The 19,160-nt window shown below is 37.5% G+C and overlaps 2 protein-coding genes across 2 annotated transcripts; both read right to left on the reverse strand.

The window, feature by feature from the left end:
* Positions 1–3,740: 3,740 nt before the first annotated feature.
* LOC131947260 (fibroin heavy chain) lies at positions 3,741–10,423 on the reverse strand. Its single transcript, XM_059308406.1, has 4 exons — positions 10,310–10,423; positions 9,799–9,897; positions 4,332–7,628; positions 3,741–3,811 (listed from the first exon to the last, which is right to left on the reverse strand). Exons 2-3 carry the CDS (start codon positions 9,860–9,862, stop codon positions 4,348–4,350), a joined length of 3,345 nt encoding a protein of 1,114 aa, XP_059164389.1. The 5' UTR covers positions 9,863–9,897; positions 10,310–10,423; the 3' UTR covers positions 3,741–3,811; positions 4,332–4,347.
* A 623-nt stretch (positions 10,424–11,046) lies between these two features.
* On the reverse strand, positions 11,047–17,281 carry LOC131947226 (pancreatic lipase-related protein 2-like). Its single transcript, XM_059308373.1, has 12 exons — positions 17,157–17,281; positions 16,520–16,610; positions 16,096–16,276; positions 15,775–15,921; positions 14,684–14,798; positions 14,348–14,464; positions 13,443–13,559; positions 13,194–13,309; positions 12,891–13,020; positions 12,482–12,602; positions 12,116–12,316; positions 11,047–11,728 (listed from the first exon to the last, which is right to left on the reverse strand). Exons 1-12 carry the CDS (start codon positions 17,227–17,229, stop codon positions 11,650–11,652), a joined length of 1,488 nt encoding a protein of 495 aa, XP_059164356.1. The 5' UTR covers positions 17,230–17,281; the 3' UTR covers positions 11,047–11,649.
* Positions 17,282–19,160: the final 1,879 nt, after the last annotated feature.

Here is a 19,160-nt window from a genome sequence, read left to right on the forward strand (position 1 = left end):
TATTTTCGGACTATTTGTGTGCGTGTCTGTGTGTTAGTTTGTATGTAGTTCATAACTTCATAGTTTTTGGGAAACAGTCCTGTTTACTATCAGTTCGTATCTTAACATTTCACACAATGTGTTCTTGAGCTTCAAGTTGCTGAGAAAAGTTTCTTTAAAAACTTCGGCATAGAAAGTATTGGATATATAAAGCGCGTCATTGTATATCGTTATAATACTGACTTATGTTAGACGCGTGTCAGTTACAATTTGAATTCTGTTTTTTTAATAATTACTGAGAGAGGAGGAGACATATACTGTTGGGGGGGGGGGGAAGGTTAAAGCCCCTCCCACTTCAAAGACACCAAACATGACAGCTGTCTCTTGAAGTCGAAGACGATTGGCTTGTATTGCTTCTATGTTGATATGTAAAGCACTCTCCCCATAGAAAGATAATTATCATCTGAACGTTACTGTAACCTCTTGTTTCAGATTTAACTTGGATATCTTCCCTATTAATTAATTCAGAGAAAAATTATATAACTCTTGGAAAGTAGACATTTTCGAAAATGTTGAGATAATGTATCTGAATTGAATATCTGCAACTCAGCAATAAACGGAGAGGTGGATGGAAAAGTGGAGAATTATTTCCCTTGCTTAAAGAATGGAATGTAATGCCAGTTTGTCCTTGACGCTATTACCCCCACTAAGCTCTCTAAGAATTGGAACCGGCAAGTGATCGGGCCCCAGCAGGGATAGCCTTGTGTTGTAAATATTATGGACCAAACGGACCTTGTTGGGAAAATAAAAACTTAAACCACGTCTCAACACAATGCCCTTGACCTTAGTTTTAATTTCTGTAGAACTCATCCTTAAAAGAATAGCCCTATTCCACAGGATGTGAATTTCATGTGATGCCTGGTAAATGAATTAATAATTCAGTTGGTAGAGCTGGATATAAGAATATTAACAGCTGATAGTCTATGTAAATAAGAGAATATAAGAGAAAGACTTACCCTACGGATATTAATCAGTTATTTTATAATTGGCTGATTAATGCGCGACAACGTATAATACAAACTGTAATATTTCACAGAGAACGGATTTATGAAGGTGTTGGCCAAGTACCACCCCCCCCCACACACACACTCACACACACACACTCACCGTTGAGACGCCAATGCTATTAATTTGACCATTTTGCACCCATGAAAATGTGCTATGATAAAGTTTCTTTAAGTTTTTTGCTAATATGCACATTATTTGATTAAAAACGTGTACATAACGCCCATAAAACTTCATGTTTTATGTGTCTGTTTACAGTATTTACCTAGTAGGCTTATATGTCGAAACTTGTAACATAAGCACGGTATAAAAATTGTTTTAGGATATTTTAATGTGCTGTCAACTGAAGTGCTTGACCTGAGTTTTTCCTGTCGGTGTCTAGAATCTAGGCAATTACATGCATGCATGTGAACAGCCCCAACCCCAACCCATCACCTCCTCACCCCCCCCCCCCCCAACCGCTAGCTTACACAACATGCTTGGAATATATTAGTTATTCGACTCAAACATAAAAATATTTTTCCTATAAATGTATGTAATTATTTCTATTGTTGGTCAATAGGGAATGTACATGATGTAACATGGGTAGTTTATGGTTGTGTAACATGGGTTGTAGGGGTAGTTTATAGTTGTGTTACATAGGGTGTAGGGGTGGATTATATTTTTTAAACAAAATATACAGCTCGATTTTGCTCCTTGATTTAGAACAAAAATTGTATTTGATTCAGCCATCAGTACAATAACTGGTATCAAAGATTCAAGTATCAGCACAATGTCTTATCAAGGCAGCCTATTAGGGTAGGCTTACACCCACTGCTACTGTATCCACTCTGGTAGTGGTGGTTGCTGTCTTATGTTTAGTGGACTTATTTTCTTTTTCCTGAAGATTCTGGCATTTTCATATAGGTGGAACATATTGCTTCATAAAATATACACCCTCATAAAGTAGTCTATATTGTATTTAGGGAGCTACACTAGAAGACAATGTTTTAGTTCTTGAAATTTATAAGAACATGTTTAACGAAGAATATGTTTCCGAATCACTCAAAAACAATTTGAAGACAAAAAAATATAAACAGAAAATAATTTTGTTTTCGGTTAATTTGTAATTAAAGAGTGAAATTAAAGTTACTTCTACGACATAATTAATGCAACCAAAACTGTTTCCTGTGCTATTTATTGGTCCCTAAATGCTACCTACATAGTTTGTATCATTTTCACTACACTGTTCAACGTTTGAGTACTAAGAATTTGTGTTGTAAAAGTGCTCTATAGTGGTATTTGGTGGCAGGGTATTTGATATACATATTATATAACTGATGGGTGGGATATTCAATATGAACGACAGGTTGGGATAATTTGTAAAAATGTTATATAATGTGTTTAGCAGCAGAGGTGGCAGGGGTTAAAGATATCTAAAGTTTATGTTCCGTACTACATTCACGGCTCAAGTTACGGCTGTTAAAGATATCTAAAGTTTATGTTCCGTACTACATACACGCCCTTAAGCTACGGCTGTTAAAGATCGATAACCGTGTGAATGTATACATTACATTTTGTCAATAAAACAACAGTTGTGTACCTTTGAACACAATTTATTTTGTAACGGATCAGATTTAAAGATATTTAAACATAGTATTAACAAACAGATCCTTATATATTTTAAACTGTTGTGGCTGGGATGGATTTTAAAACTAGACCTCACTTAAAGATACATGTAGTTAGACAATGATATAAAATGTAAATTGATAAATGTTCTTTTGGTGATGGCGCTGACTTGAAAAATATAATTCGCTTCAGATGATGTTTTGATCTCTATTTCCGCTCTTGCCCAGTACAAATAGGGCAAAATTAGACTTTATAGTTTACTATAACCTCGGTGCATAGTGTGGTCAGCACTATGCCCAGTCACATTTATTTTCTTCTGTAAGTCAGCTAAGTATCATGATTGGGCCCTACAGACTCGAGCCCATTTAAGTGAAAATACAGGAGAGTACTTTGTAATAAGTTCCAAGAAATAGAATCGTATGTATGACAACACTATGTACACGATCGAAATGACAATCTAGACAGTTGAGTCAAGTTGAGTGCACTCCAGCCAAGGTCTCTAAATTTATTTTTTAAATTGTTAACATCAACGACCTTCAGAGTTACTTTCCAGAGCACAAGCACCTGGGGTCGGCTGATTGGTCGTGCTGCACTGGAATACTACGAGTGGCACCTGACACCCCTCTGTTATGTAAATGGTTGCTCCCACGATGACCGTGACACCTCGACGATCTATGTGGGATGTACTACCTCACCTCTGAAGAGGGTGCTCAAGGTACTCTCAAACATTCCACTCGGAGTCTGGTCAGAAGTTGGACAAACTCGTGCCCGACAACTAAGATCCAAGAAATCTAGTGACTACATTGGTTATATTTCATAACCATAATCAAACGGAAATTATCTATTTGGTATCTAAGAATAGCTGCTACCACTACGTTGTCAGTTTGTATGTAATAATGTCACGGTTAGTTCCCTTCTGTGATTCGTTGAATGTAGAAATTATATCCGTGGATATTCTTTATTTTACAAAATTAAGTTTTATTAAAATTATCACCAAATAATTTGTGTTTAAATTTTATAAAAACTGAAACAAAGTACATTTCCATAAAAAAAAACTAAACAAAAATATAAACAAGGAGAAACAAAACTTTCAAATATCAAAGAATTTATTGATCATATCTTATCAGTTATTTTTTTTCTTCTTTTCTCTGTCGAGAAGCTGGAAATAAAAAAAAAATTAGCCTTCATTTATTAGAAAACACACTATCAAACACGCATTTATTTATATATACAGGGGCGTAGCGAGGGGGGGGGGCGGGGGGTGCGGACCGCACCGGGTGACACCATTTAGGGGGGGGGGGGTGACACCAAGCAAAAAATAGCAAAATATATAGAGGAAAACTTGAGGAGAGTGGAAATCGAAAGTTTGAGGGGGGGGGGGGTGCAAATCGAAAACTTGAGGGGGGTGCAAATCGAAAGTTTGAGGGAGGGGTGCAAATCGAAAACTTGAAAGTTTGTTCCCGGGAAGGGTCGCTACGCCTCTTGGGGGTGACACCATTAAGTGCCGCACCGGTTGACACCCGACCTCGCTACGCCACTGTATATATATATATATATATATATATATATATATATATATATATATATATATATATTTATATATATATATATATGAAAACTAAAGAAATTCATAAGATTAACAACGTACACTGTAAGGGACGTAGAACAAGATTACTTACACTGAAGCGTCCGGCTTTATGGGACGTTGTACTTCATGGAATAACCCTCGGTCTCCCCGCTGCTGTCTGAAGACCACATCTCGGCCTTGAACTTGCCGTTGTTCTTCAAGGAACCGCTGGAGCCGAAGTTTGAGTACATTGTGGCGCTGCTGTCGATATTCATGCCGTTCTGGCCGGCAATCTTCTTCTTGCTCTCCATGTAAAAGCCGTCGTCAGCCTCTCCTGCGCTGCTTAGGTCGCCGTTGGCGTACCCAGAGGATGAGAACCGGGACTTTGCGTTGCCGCTGAACCTCCCTTCCACCCCCGCATCAACTTCGCCTTTAACCTTAGCCTCCGCGCCCATCTGGACCCCAGCCCCCAGCCCAGCGCCCAGTTTCAAGTTGCCTTTAAGACTAGCGCCTAATCCGGCTCCTAAGCTTAAAGCACCGTTCAAGCCTGCGCCAATACCGGCTCCTGCGCTCAATGCACCTTGTAGGCCCGCGCTCAACCCGGCTCCTGCGCTCAATGCACCTTGTAGGCCCGCGCCCACCCCGGCTGCAACTCCTAACCCAGCGTTAAGTCCAGCGCTAAGCCCAGCTGAAGCCCCAGCCCCAGCACTTAAAGCACCTTCAACACCAGCGCTAACCCCAGCTCCGGCACTTAATGCACCAGAAACCCCAGCTTCGGCACTTAATGCACCAGAAACCCCAGCTCCGGCACTTAATGCACCTGAAACCCCAGCTCCGGCACTTAATGCACCAGAAACGCCTCCAGCAACACCTACAGCACCTCCCGCTTGCACCCCACCCCCAGCTTCCATGTCATAATCTCCACTTGCTCCGAAACTTTGCGAACTTTTAAACCCGCCTTTAAATCCGCCGCTGTAGCTGGCGTCCCCCTCTGCACCCCCCTCGAATGATACTCCACCATTTGAACTAGATTCGCTATTAGCACTAGACTTGCTACTAGAACTTGATTTGAAATTGCTTTTGATGTGAGATGTAAATTTACCGTTCGCATTGAATTCGCCATTTGCATTGAATTGGCCTTTTGCATTGGCCCTACCGCCATATTCCCCTTGTGATTCGCCATCAAATTCACCATCAGCAACAATACCGCCATTTGCACTGGCCTTACTACTAGCGCTGGATTTGAAACTGCTTTTGCTGTGAGATTTAAATTTACTGTTCCCATTGAATTGGCCATTTGCGTTGTATTGGCCATTTGCATTGGCCCCACCGCCAAACTCCCCTTGCGATTCGCCATCGAATTCACCATCAGCATCAAAACCACCATTTGCGCTGGCCTTACTATTAGAACTTGACTTGAAACTGCTTTTGCTGTGAGATTTAAGTTTACTGTTCCCATTGAATTGGCCATTTGCGTTGAATTGGCCATTTGCATTGGCCCCACCGCCAAACTCCCCTTGCGATTCGCCATCGAATTTGCCATCAGCATCAAAACCGCCATTTGCGCTGGCCTTACTACTAGCGCTGGATTTGAAACTGCTTTTGCTGTGAGATTTAAATTTACTGTTCGCATTGAATTCGCCATTTGCATTGAATTGGCCATTTGCATTAGCCCCACCGCCATACTCCCCTTGCGATTTGCTATCAAATTCACCATCAGCATCAAAACCGCCATTTGCGCTGGCCTTACTACTAGAACTTGACTTGAAACTGCTTTTGCTGTGAGATTTAAATTTACTGTTCCCATTGAATTCGCCATTTGCATTGAATTGGCCATTTGCATTGGCCCCACCGCCATATTCCCCTTGTGATTCGCCATCAAATTCGCCATCAGCAACAATACCACCATTTGCACTGGCCTTACTACTAGCGCTGGATTTGAAACTGCTTTTGCTGTGAGATTTAAATTTACTGTTCCCATTGAATTGGCCATTTGCGTTGAATTGGCCATTTGCGTTGAATTGGCCATTTGCATTGGCCCCACCGCCAAACTCCCCTTGCGATCCGCCATCGAATTCGCCATCAGCATCAAAACCGCCATTTGCGTTGGCCTTACTACTAGCGCTAGATTTAAAACTGCTTTTGCTGTGAGATTTAAATTTACCGTTCGCATTGAATTCGCTATTTGACGCAACCCCACCTCCATATTCTTCTTCACAATCATCTTCGATTTCGTCTTCACAATCAATTTCACCATTTGCATTCGTGTCGCCACTTGTTTTAAAACTGCCTTTTCCATAAGCTTGAAATTCGCTGTCACTGTGAAATTTAGCCCCACCTGCCGCTTTGATTTTGCCTTGACCACTGGTCTTGTACCCAGCCCCAGCAGTCCCGTAGCCCTTTAGACCTGCGCCCATCGACGCCTCAGCATCGAAGACTCCGTTGGCCTCTAGCGAGGAAGCTCCGTTCACTTGACCACTGACACTTCCCTCTACACCAGCGTTCGCTTGTAGTTTTCCCTTAAGCTTAGCGTTAGCACCTGCTTGTAATTTAGCACCGAGGCCTAACCCGGCTCTAAACCTGCCCTCTAAATTTGCGTCAAGATCGGCATCAGCTTCAGCATTAGCACTAGCACTAGCACTAGCATCTGCTCTAAAACCGCCGTTTACATTAGCACTAGCACCTGCTCCAAATTTTGCATTTCCCTTAGCATTAGCTGCCACTCCAGCACTCATGGAACCTTCTAGCCTGGCGCCAGCACCCGCCCTAAGCCTCGCATCGAGTTCAGCGGCTACATTAGCACCGGCTCCCACCCTAGCACCGGCCTCAGCTCCAGCACTTAGAGCAGCGTTGACATTAGCACCTAACCCAGCTTGAGCGCCCACTGCTCCATTGACGTTAGCACCTAGCTCGGCTGCTACATTTGCACCGACTTGTAAACTAGCTCCAACTTCAGCTCCGGCGCTAACTGCACCGTTTAAGCTTGCACCAAGACTAGCACCAGCGCTCAAGGCTGCATTTAGACCAGCACTTAGTCCAGCTCCAGCACTTAAACCTGCACCGACCTCTGCCCCAGCACCTACCGAACCTTGCACACTGGCTGCTGCACCTGCTGCAGCGCTGACACCTGCTCCGACTTCTGCACCAGCGCTAACCGCGCCACCAACGGCTGCTCCCACATTAGCACCAGCACTCAAAGCACCATTTAGACTAGCACCCAATTCTGCTCCAGCGCTCACGGCTCCCGACACGCCAGCTCCAACGGCTGCACCGGCACTGAGAGCACTATTGAGACTAGCACCCAGCCCAGCACTAGCACCCAGAACTCCACTGAGGCTGGCACCAAGGTCAAGGCCTGCCCCGAGACTCAGCAGACCTTTCTGGCTTGACCCTTTGTTCTTGCCAGAGCCTACATACAATAGAAAATATAGTGAATCGTTTAGCGCAGAGGTTCAGACGTTTAGTTTATCTGTCATAAAACATATTGAATCGTTTAGCGCAGAGGTTTAGGCGTTTAGTTTATCTGTCATAAAACATATTGAATCGTTTAGCACAGAGATTCAGCCGTTTAGTTTATCTGTCATAAAACATATTGAATCGTTTAGCGCAGAGGTTTAGGCGTTTAGTTTATCTGTCATAAAACATATTGAATTGTTTAGCGCAGAGGTTTAGGCGTTTAGTTTATCTGTCATAAAACATATTGAATCGTTTAGCGCAGAGGTTTAGGCGTTTAGTTTATCTGTCATAAAACATATTGAATTGTTTAGCACAGAGATTCAGGCGTTTTGTTTATCCGTCATAAAACATATTGAATTGTTTAGCACAGAGATTCAGGCGTTTAGTTTATCTGTCATAAAACATATTGAATTGTTTAGCACAGAGATTCAGGCGTTTAGTTTATCTGTCATAAAACATAGTGAATTGTTTAACACAGAGGATCAGAAGTTTAGTTTATCTGTCATAAAACATATTGAATCGTTTAGCGCAGAGGTTTAGGCGTTTAGTTTATCTGTCATAAAACATATTGAATCGTTTAGCGCAGAGGTTTAGGCGTTTAGTTTATCTGTCATAAAACATATTGAATCGTTTAGCACAGAGATTCAGCCGTTTAGTTTATCTGTCATAAAACATATTGAATCGTTTAGCGCAGAGGTTTAGGCGTTTAGTTTATCTGTCATAAAACATATTGAATTGTTTAGCGCAGAGGTTTAGGCGTTTAGTTTATCTGTCATAAAACATATTGAATCGTTTAGCGCAGAGGTTTAGGCGTTTAGTTTATCTGTCATAAAACATATTGAATTGTTTAGCACAGAGATTCAGGCGTTTTGTTTATCCGTCATAAAACATATTGAATTGTTTAGCACAGAGATTCAGGCGTTTAGTTTATCTGTCATAAAACATATTGAATTGTTTAGCACAGAGATTCAGGCGTTTAGTTTATCTGTCATAAAACATAGTGAATTGTTTAACACAGAGGATCAGAAGTTTAGTTTATCTGTCATAAAACATATTGAATCGTTTAGCGCAGAGGTTTAGGCGTTTAGTTTATCTGTCATAAAACATATTGAATCGTTTAGCACAGAGATTCAGCCGTTTAGTTTATCTGTCATAAAACATATTGAATCGTTTAGCGCAGAGGTTTAGGCGTTTAGTTTATCTGTCATAAAACATAGTGAATTGTTTAACACAGAGGATCAGAAGTTTAGTTTATCTCTCATAAAACTTCAAACATTTTGCACAGAAGTTCAAACGTTTAGTTTATCTTTAAAAAAAAACAACGTAGAACAGAAGTTCAAAAATGTAGTTTTTCTGAGATCAAACATATTTTGAAACATTTTGCACAGAAGTTAAAACGTTTAGTTTATTTATAATAAAATATATTTAAAAACTTATCTTATTTTATCTACCATTAAAACATTAGATATTTAATTACCTAATAAATATACTTCGTGTACATACATAGCACGTGTTTTATTTAATTTTTTTTTTGTTGCAGTGTCTGCTTATTAGCTTGTGATTGATAAAATTATGTAAATAACGATATTTTCAGTCTAATTCAATTTTAAAATTTTCCTAATTTTATTTTCATGTATTCTTTGTCTCTAAATATACAGACTAATAAATTTAAATGAAATACATTTTATTCTTTCAGTCTTACCAAACTACACATTTTCTGACTTAACAATTATTTTCTGTAAAATTGTATTGTATGTTTAATGGAACTATATCAGCCAGAAATCTAACTGTTTCCTCTTCAGGACAACTACATGTAATTTACAACACATTTTTCATTGAATCCGACAATGATTTGATTTTAAATATGTCTACCGTAATGTACATTTTATTGGTTTCAGAGGCGTAGCGACCCTTCCCGGTGCCCGGGGACAAACTTTCGATTTGCACCCCCCTCGAACTTTTCATTTGCACCCCCCCCCCCCCTCAATCTTTCAATTTGGCGCCCCCCCCCCCCCTAAGGTCGGCGCCCGGGGACATATGTCCCCCCGCCCCCCTCTTCCCTCGCTACGCCTCTGATTGGTTTGAAAGTCACATTGACACCATCTCAAAGACAACTGACTCACCTAGCAGACCATGGGCATGATGGACACAGAGAGAAACCATCAGGATAAGATTCAGGTAGTTCATGGTGAGTGTGTGATACAGCCAGCCAATGAGGACGACTGTGAGAAAAATCAAATGGTCAAAACAACTCAGCTCAATTCTGGCATTAATTAATAAATTAGGGAAACTAAAATTCAGCTATGAAAAAAAGTTTGATTATAATACGACACTTTCATTTTAATATAGACTTTTAAAAGTGGGTTAGTAAACATTAAAACAAAGTAATAAGCACAAATTACCTACCCTCCGAAATTAAATTTAAAAAAAAACGTTGGAATCAAAATGATTCTAACTTAGTTTCTTAAGCATTTTAAAAAATGTATTTGTTACTTTATTTTTGTTAAATTACATAATCCCTCAAAATAATCTAAAGGATATACACATACAAGAGGTGGTTTAATGTATCAAAAGTATATCAATCGGACAAAAATATACCATTCTTAAACACATGTCTGACAAAAGTAGAAATACCTTGCAACTTTGGTGTTGTATGTTGGAGAGACAGACGTCTGTTCAACCACAAAGTGTCCCCACACTTTACAACTTACAACTTCTACTTTTTATACCCCACGAGTTGTCTGCCCGCATCTCTCGACACAACTTGAAGAACCAGCCAATAAGGTGATGGTTATCTTCAACCGTCGTCAGCTTTTGGTATTGGTCTAATTTCCTAACAGCGTTTATTTGGTGGTCTATCTGTCCTACACATTTTGTAATTGGTCTAGCTGTCTTACACCTTTTGTTATTGGTCTAGCTGTCATACAAGTTTTGTAATTGGTCTAGCTGTCAAACAACTTTTGTAATTGGTCTAGCTGTCTTACAGCTTTTGTTACTGGTCTAGTTGTCATACAACTTTTGTAATTGGTCTAGCTGTCATACAACTTTTGTAATTGGTCTAGCTGTCTTACAACTTTTTGTTCAACTGCCGGCGCATATCTTATTGTAGTGTACCTTTTCTCAGATGCACAATGGTACATGCTGTTTGGTTAATATATATATATATTATAATATATATATGTATATATATATATATATATATATATATATATATATATATATATATATATATATATATATATATATATATAATTGAAGAGAGAGGAGGGGATATAATGCCTTTTTGTGGATTATGATGTATTTTTGTAAAACCAACAAATTATTTGGAATCGACAATTTATTATGCTATTTATTTTGTTTACAAATACATATGAAAAACATGTGGTCAGTTTAAAAATAATATTTTAGAAAATAAAACGTATTGGATTCATTTTTTTTTTCAATTAAACTGAAAACTAAAGTTAATAAAGATATTTTAATAACTAAAGACAGAAAAAGAAATAAAGATCAATATTCATTAATGCAGGATATGTTTTTTGAAAAAAAAAAGTGATTGTACATTGATACATAGAAGAGCCCTTGATCAACCTTAGCAGTGTAGGGGCTGCAACCCGACCAGGAGTGGAGGCCCCTTCATCTATCTCTGATATCTACTGTCACGTGATACGATAGTGACCACTTATCTGTCATTGCTCAATTTGTTTTCCACGTCATTTTAAAGATAGTAATTTGATAACCATCATTGGGAAACTAAATACAAGTTGGTTTTCTATGCGTATGGTGGAATGTTTAGATGACAAAAGCAGTTTCTTCTTTTTTGTTTACATATTTTCGATGGACATACGTAAGAGAACTGCTGTAAATTAATTGTTTGGTTAATAAACATAAAGCATAACATCGTATGAAGTTTTAATAGAAATTCAGTTTATTTCTTCACTAATTAGCCGTAGTATTCAGCTGGATCCTTTGGATAGCTAAGTTCTACTGCATGGGTTGTCAATGGTTACCGGAATATCTTTGATCAACGTCAAAAAGTCTTCTTGTATGCAGAATCTGAAATTGATGCAAAAAGTTTTTATTAAGTGAACCAATGTCCTAATATTACTCTTGGATAAATAGCTTATATTTAATTATAAAATGAAGGTTTTGATTGATTAGTAAACGTCCATGTTAAAATGTGGCCAGATGCAATCAGCTAATAATATATTATGTGAACTGGTTTTCGATAAAACGTTTGCTCTAAAAATAATGGTTAAGTTTTTGATCCTGTAAGATACATACATGGTGCCATTTGTGAACTTAATGTCTAGAAAAAAATGAAAGAACAGATTTGAACTTTAACCGTTTGTAAATGTAATGTTTAGATAAAAGAAAAAACAGATCTAAAGTTTGCTAAAAAGTAAAGGTAATGCATAGATAGAAAAGAAAGTAAATATTTACCTCGCAACGTTTCCAGCCGGCTCAGACGAGATCCTGACCGTGTCAATGGTCAGGGTGTTGATGGGCTCTGGGGTCGTGCTGTTGCTGTCCATGGCCGTCTCCGTCACGGTCCACTGGAGAGAGATGTTGAACGGGTACCCAATAGAGCTGGGCAGCTCAAGCGTGTAATTGAGGAGGCCTTCACGGACCAGCGTCATTGGGCTGATGAAAAACAATATTTTTTAAAAATATTTTTTAAAGGCATTGTATTAGCCTGCCACTTCAAAATGCAAAGAGAATATGCGATATCTCAAATGTGTAATTAAAAAAAATAATATATTATTAAATTATTATTTATTAAATCAAAAACAAGTAAAGTGGGCTTACTCCTTGTTGATGTGTATCATTTCTGTCAAGTTTGTCCCGTTGGCAATAAGAATCAGGTTGGAGTTGTGTATGTAGAATGGGTTGTTGGTGCCAACCAAGACATCCAGGTCTAAATGGATTACTGGGAAAAATAGTGGTTTTTCTTTGTTTACGAGAATACCCATGTGTAGATAGTTTACTGTCTGAAACGTTGAGGTGTTGTTGGCTTTAATAAACGACAGACAACTTTCCAACTTTAGATACACCAAATTAATGTAAAATGTATTTTGGCGACGGAATGAAAATGGTTGAAAATGCATTCAGTATAGCACACTATGCTGCAGGTTACAAAAAAAAAACCCTTATAGAAAATATTATTATCCTTCATAGCGTGCTCTCTTTCACGTACGAGAACTGGAGTGGTACTCACAACATAGCGGGCTCTTGCCATCTGTCTTCACAACATACGTCACATTGTCACTGATCAAAGGTTTGCTGGTGTGTGCGTTTAAACCCATTACAGCACAGCCTTCGGCACCACAGTCGTGGCAGTCAGATTCCTACAGATATATATATATATATATATATATATATATATATATATATATATATATATATATATATATATATATATATATATATATATATATATATATATAAATGGAAGTGTGCAGTTTCAAAATGTGCTGATGTGTAAGTTTGTGAGTGATGATGCATCAAGCCATTACCGTACCAAATGGTCACCAAGAAAATTACATGGGAAGCTGAGGAAATAGCACGGACTGTTGATGCTCTCTGTGAAGATCTTGACGGCAAAGTCGTGGCTGCAGCTATTGTAGCTGTTGACAACTGGAACAGTAAAGTGAAAACAGGTTTAAAGTTTGTATTTGGCTTGAAGACATACACACTGTTGAAAAGATAGTACTTCTAAACGTCCAAAAATCTATCATGAAAATATTGAAATTGAAAAATCTGAACATACGCAGATCAATATCATGAACATTCTGCTTCACGTTGTGCCGTGGTTCACAGCCCGGCTGTAGGTAGCCCCTGTTTGGGTAGAAATCCATATGGCCAACAGGGATTTTGATGCCAATATCTGAAACGGGATGTAATGTTCGTAACTTAAATAATAGATCGACTGTTTAACCATATCTATAAGTAATATTAATTGAATTGCTTTTTACTTAACAATAGTTAGATTTAGATGTCTTTTCAAAAAGGCTTTAAAATGCAGAAATAAAAGCTTGCCTTAGCTGAGGTTATGTGATTAGTACTACATTAATTGCGACTACTTTACCAATAGGCTACATATTATATTACTATGTCTGTTAGAAATTTGGTATTCACTAATTGTGTCACCTATCGCTGTGACTACATGCATGTAAACATTTAAATATCATATAGTCACCGACCTCATAATGTGTTGTTATGACAAGTAGATAAATATCATATATTTATCAAACGTATAATGGGTTTTATGGGTATAATAATGTTGAGGTATATGCCATATATTTACCAAAAGTATTGTGGGTTTTTGTTTGGCTATATGTTTGTCAATATCGCATATCTATATAATGAATCAAGTTTGTCAATTTCACTTAACTACCAAATGCATCATGTGTTTTATGGCTAGATGAATGTAAATATCACATATCTACTAAATGTATAATGTATGTCAATATCACATATGCACCAAATGTATCGTGTATGTCAATATCACATATTTACTAAATGCATCATGCATTTACGGCTACATGTATGTCAATATCCCATATCTACCAAATGTATCATGTATGTCAATATCCCATATCTACCAAATGTATCATGTATGTCAATATCCCATATATACAAAATGTATCATGTGTGTAAATATCACATATCTACCAAATGTATCATCTGTTGCCATTGATGTGTGTATCACATCGACCAACTCAGCGTCATCTTTGTCCAGCCTGACTTGTGAAGGTTCCAGTTCAAACAACGGCGAGCTGGGATCTAAACCTGTCAAAGTAACACAAGCAGCTTATGCTATTTTTTTTTCCTTATTGAAATGGTGTCATTTGGTCAGTTTAAGTACATGTAGCTGTTAATTTTTTCACTTAAAGTATTAAGGGACATCGCAGTTTAGAAAGTCTGAATGTATCTTAAAGGACCAAACCATCACTAACAGTATGTGCTAGTAGAGTACAGGCACCAGCCAAAGCTACGCCTACAACTAACCTGTGATCCTGCCAATTTTGTCCTTCTGGAATCTTTTACCAACATACCCAGCGATATGTGCGCCTAGACCGTGGCCAATCAGGTGGATATCGGAGGCTGGTATTTCTATCTCATCCTAAACAAATCAATGAAGTAAGCCTATATAAGTAATAGGCCTAGATGGATATAAGAGGCTGGTATTTCAATCTCCTCCTACAAAATCAATGAAGAAAGCCTATATAAGTAATAGGCCTATATGGATATAAGAGGCTGGTATTTAAATCTCATCCTAAAAAATCAATAAAGTAAGCCGATAAAAGTAGTAGGCTTATATGGATATAAGAGGCTGGTATTTCTATCTCATCATAAAATATCAATGAAGTAAGCCTATCTCAATAGTGGGCTTATATGGATATAAGAGGCTGGTATTTCTATCTCATCCTAAAATATCAATGAAGTAAGCCTATATCAGTTGTAGGCTTATATGGATATAAGAGGCTGGTATTTCTATCTCATCCTAAAAAATTAATGGAGTAAGCCTATGTAAGTAGTAGGCTTATATAGATATTATGAGGCTGGTATCTCTATCTCATCCTAAGAATCAATGAAGTTAGACTATATCAGTAATAGGCTTATATTGATATAAGAAGCTGGTATTTCTATCTCATCCTAAAAAAATAAAAAAGTAAGCCTATGTAAGTAGTAGGCTTATATGGATATGAGGCTGGTATTTCTATCTCATCCTAAAAAATCAATGAAGTAAGACTATATCATTGGTAGGCTTACATCTGCCTGCTTGTACATGCTGCTTCAAATATAAAATAGAAACAAAAATCTGTACTTGTGTTTGTCTTCTCGGCAAAGTTACCCCTGGACGGAATATTAAAAAAAAATTTTTACATTTTTATTTAAATAACCCCCAAGCTGTTTTAATATCCAGTGTTTTAGTTGCCGGGGACTGGCTGTCCAGTAAGTGTATGTCTCGTCAGGGTTGTGTTCAGTAGATTTACGTCCAGACTTTTTGACTGAACATCCTCTAGATCCCTGTCGTTAATTGTTTATAAACCTAATGGTACATTTCACGCATTGAGATAGGAAAGTGCCGAGTTTACCAGGAGTTGTTTGACTAGCTTGGCAATGTACGCAGCTACCACCCTGGAGTTTGAAACTGCTCTGGAGAAGGGCAGGACGGTGGACTTAGACCAGTCGACCAGAATCACGTTGTAGTCTCCGTGTTTCAGTAGCTCGTCTTTCATCTCCTGGGGCACAGGGATGATAACGATAAATATTTCAGTTACAATAATAATCACATACACAGTAAAAACTACAGTCGTGTTACTCCAGGGATAATAACGATAAATATTTCAGTTACAATAATAATCACATACACAGTGAAAACTACAGTCGTGTTACTCAAAGTCTTAAGCACGCACATGCATCCAACTGTGCTCATCCGTGTAAGATTTGTTTCTGATGTGCGTGAAGTCATGAATCAAGATTTGAGTTGACCTGTTCTTTAGATTTAGCCACAAGACTTCTAAATCGTCGATGTCTTCAACAGCAATAGGCAGGCCTGGCTTTGTCACATTCCGTGTATACAAGATAAAACTTGGTCTGTTGGAAATCAATAAGTAAATATATATGACGTTTACTCTTTATCTCTTTCTTTATATATATATATATATATATATATATATATATATATATATATATATATATATATATATATATATATATATATATACATATATTGTGTGTGTGTCTTAATATGAGTTTATGTGTTGTTTTAGTTTATGTGTGATGATATGCCTAAACTATCAAACGATATACACGTATTTGCCACACGACTAAACTCACTGAATGTCGTTGTCCGGAAGTGGAACTTTACGAGCAGACGAGTAGTAAGGATATTCGTTAAAGAAACAGCCGATGTTCTTATAGCAGGTAGCTGTAGGTAAAGAACGTGGTAAATATATAATAATAAAACGTTTGGTCCAAAGGTGTTTGTGGGAAACAGTTTAAAAGTGTATTGAAAGAAGCTACAACAAAACAAAAGTAAATAATGAAGTCTGTATTTTTTTGTAGAATTTACAGCAAGAACTATGATGATAAAGCTTGTATGTACACAAGCCTAAGACTTTATGCATGGCCATTTAGCAGTTTATTGACTTTGTGTGCCACCATCCTGCTATATACAAAAAGCATATGTAAACATACTGTTGTATATAGACTATGTGTGACTATTAAGTTGTACACAGACTAGATCGAATGAGTTGTATAGGGACTTATTGAGTATCTTATAAAACAGTAACACAAAAACATTACAGAAGATTAATTTTATTTTATTCCTTAAATCATAATCCTACAAACATATTTGATCTGCTCACTGTTTCAATGTTCATCAACCAGCTATAAATGCAGCTACACATATAGTCTACAGATAATTAAACCAGCTTTATTGGTATGTAAGTGTAGTGTTGGAGAAAATACTTACCCCCTTCACTTTTAGCTAAAGGAGCACACGCAGTTCCTAGAATTATTAAGCACACCAATCTGAACCACAACATTTTGGCTGGAAAATGTGTTTTTTTCGTTTATTTTCTAACTCATTTTAAAATGTGACAAGACTTCACTCCTAAGCTTTGTTTAATTGGATATCGGTTTAATTATTGACCAAATAGCTCACAACAGGTAGGCTAATTAGTGGGCAGGATACTTAAACACTTAAACAGACGATCTACATGCTCTACCTTTTATTAAAAAAAATGCTTTAAGTACTTTGGCAATAAGGAATTTTTCGTTTTTTAATTATACTTTCAGATATAAGATTAATTTAAAATTTAAAATATTAAATTCATCATGCTTAACCATTAGAGAACAATAATTAATGCATACATGAAATAGTTTAACCAATTTTGTAAATTAGTTCTACGTAAGTTTTACCAGATTTTGACGCTTTATCCACCTATTTTGTCTGTGTTCAGATATTATTCTTCGGGGGAGAGGACATTTGAAAAATCTTCCGTGGGGAGGGGGGGGGGGGGGGAAGGGGGGGGGGGGGGGGAAAGGGGCACTCGTAGTTTCCTGAGTAGGGTGGCGGACATTTTTTTCTGATGGCTCAGCAAAATCAGTCTGCTATAATGTTCGATGACTAGACTCCATGTGTTAACACCTGTATAATATGGTTCCTGCTGCCATCAAGAGATGCAACCTTCAGGTCACGTGCCTGAGCCTCAGTGAAGAGATCACGGTTTGCCCATTCATCGTGGTCTGTATATTGACGGTCTAACTGCTAGTCATTAAATATATAACCAGTATAAGATATCTCAGTAGATAAAACTAGAATACGTTAATGTAAATAATGTAGTGACTGAAAGTTTGTCAGTTTATTTAGTCGTCAAGTCTTTTAGATGTAAAGTGATTTAAAAAATTATTTGCAAAATAAACTGTGAAAAACTTAGAAAAAATATCCTAATGCACTGCAAGTTATGTTCCTAATATTTATTTATGTTCATTTCTATATAACTATTGGCGTATTTATGTAGGGGTTTTGGGCCTACAACTACCCGCCCACTATAATAATATATAGGTTATTGTGTATACAGTTAACAGTCCCCCTTAAAAACAGTAAAGGCTGAATTAGCGTATGTTGCATACGCTGATTTTAAATATTCCGTGTTTTCAATGATTAAAATTCTTAGTGTTTACAACGTTTATACCTGCTTACATCGGCTGTTAAACACAGTGTTCAACACATTTAGTCATTTCAGTGTTTGAGACTTGTCGCCTGTCTAGTTCATAATGTTCTTTAGTTTTTACTCGCAAATGTGTCTCTCCCTTTTTAAAAGTGTAAATTAAAACACCGTTTATTGTTCATTAAAAGGCCGTTGATTGTTCATTAAAAGGCCGTTGATTGTTCATTAAAAGGCCGTTGATTGTTCATTAAAAGGCCGTTGATTGTTCATTCAGAAGACGTTGATTGCTTGTCCTATCGAACTCTAGCTATCTCTGCCCGCATGCAGAGTGGTTAATGGGGCGACACCTGTTACTATTGTTAAGTCACCTCAGTAACGATCGTACCAGTACACCGACATCCCGATACAATTCATACCAGGTTACTCGAGTACCTGCCGTCTATCTAGTGTGTTGGTTATAAAAAAAACACCGCTAGAGACCAGTCCTACAGCTTGAAGTGATGATTCATACAGAATAGGCTCGAAAAGCTGGTTTCAAATGGTTCCAATTTTTGTAGCCAGAAAGCATATTTTCCTACCAAAATTGAATAATTTATAACATTTGTGCAATAAGTACAAAATTACTCTCGGTTACATTAAGACTAGAAATAGTCAAAAAATAATTACTAGTAATATAACAATAATTTAGTAAACACTTTTATTTTTAACTTGGATTAGTAGAGTCAGTGCGTTGTGATTATTGGGGATGGTATATTATCTAATATAAATACATTACTACGCTATACACCATAGATCACTATTGT

Source organism: Physella acuta, unplaced genomic scaffold, assembly GCF_028476545.2.
Source record: "Physella acuta isolate Inbredline_101_S28 unplaced genomic scaffold, ASM2847654v3 ptg000590l, whole genome shotgun sequence".
Classification (NCBI taxonomy): Eukaryota; Metazoa; Mollusca; class Gastropoda; family Physidae; genus Physella; species Physella acuta.

Excerpts from the sequence above, each read along its gene's own strand:
- LOC131947226 (XM_059308373.1), bottom strand. The coding sequence starts at position 17,229 with ATGTTGTGGTTCAGATTGGTGTGCTTAATAATTCTAGGAACTGCGTGT. Across the intron at positions 16,277-16,519 it reads CTTCCGGACAACGACATTCA|ACCAAGTTTTATCTTGTATA; the intron begins GTGAGTTTAGTC and ends GATTTCCAACAG. Across the intron at positions 14,799-15,774 it reads AGCTAGTCAAACAACTCCTG|GATGAGATAGAAATACCAGC; the intron begins GTAAACTCGGCA and ends TGATTTGTTTAG.
- LOC131947260 (XM_059308406.1), bottom strand. The coding sequence starts at position 9,862 with ATGAACTACCTGAATCTTATCCTGATGGTTTCTCTCTGTGTCCATCAT. Across the intron at positions 7,629-9,798 it reads TCATGCCCATGGTCTGCTAG|GCTCTGGCAAGAACAAAGGG; the intron begins GTGAGTCAGTTG and ends TATTGTATGTAG.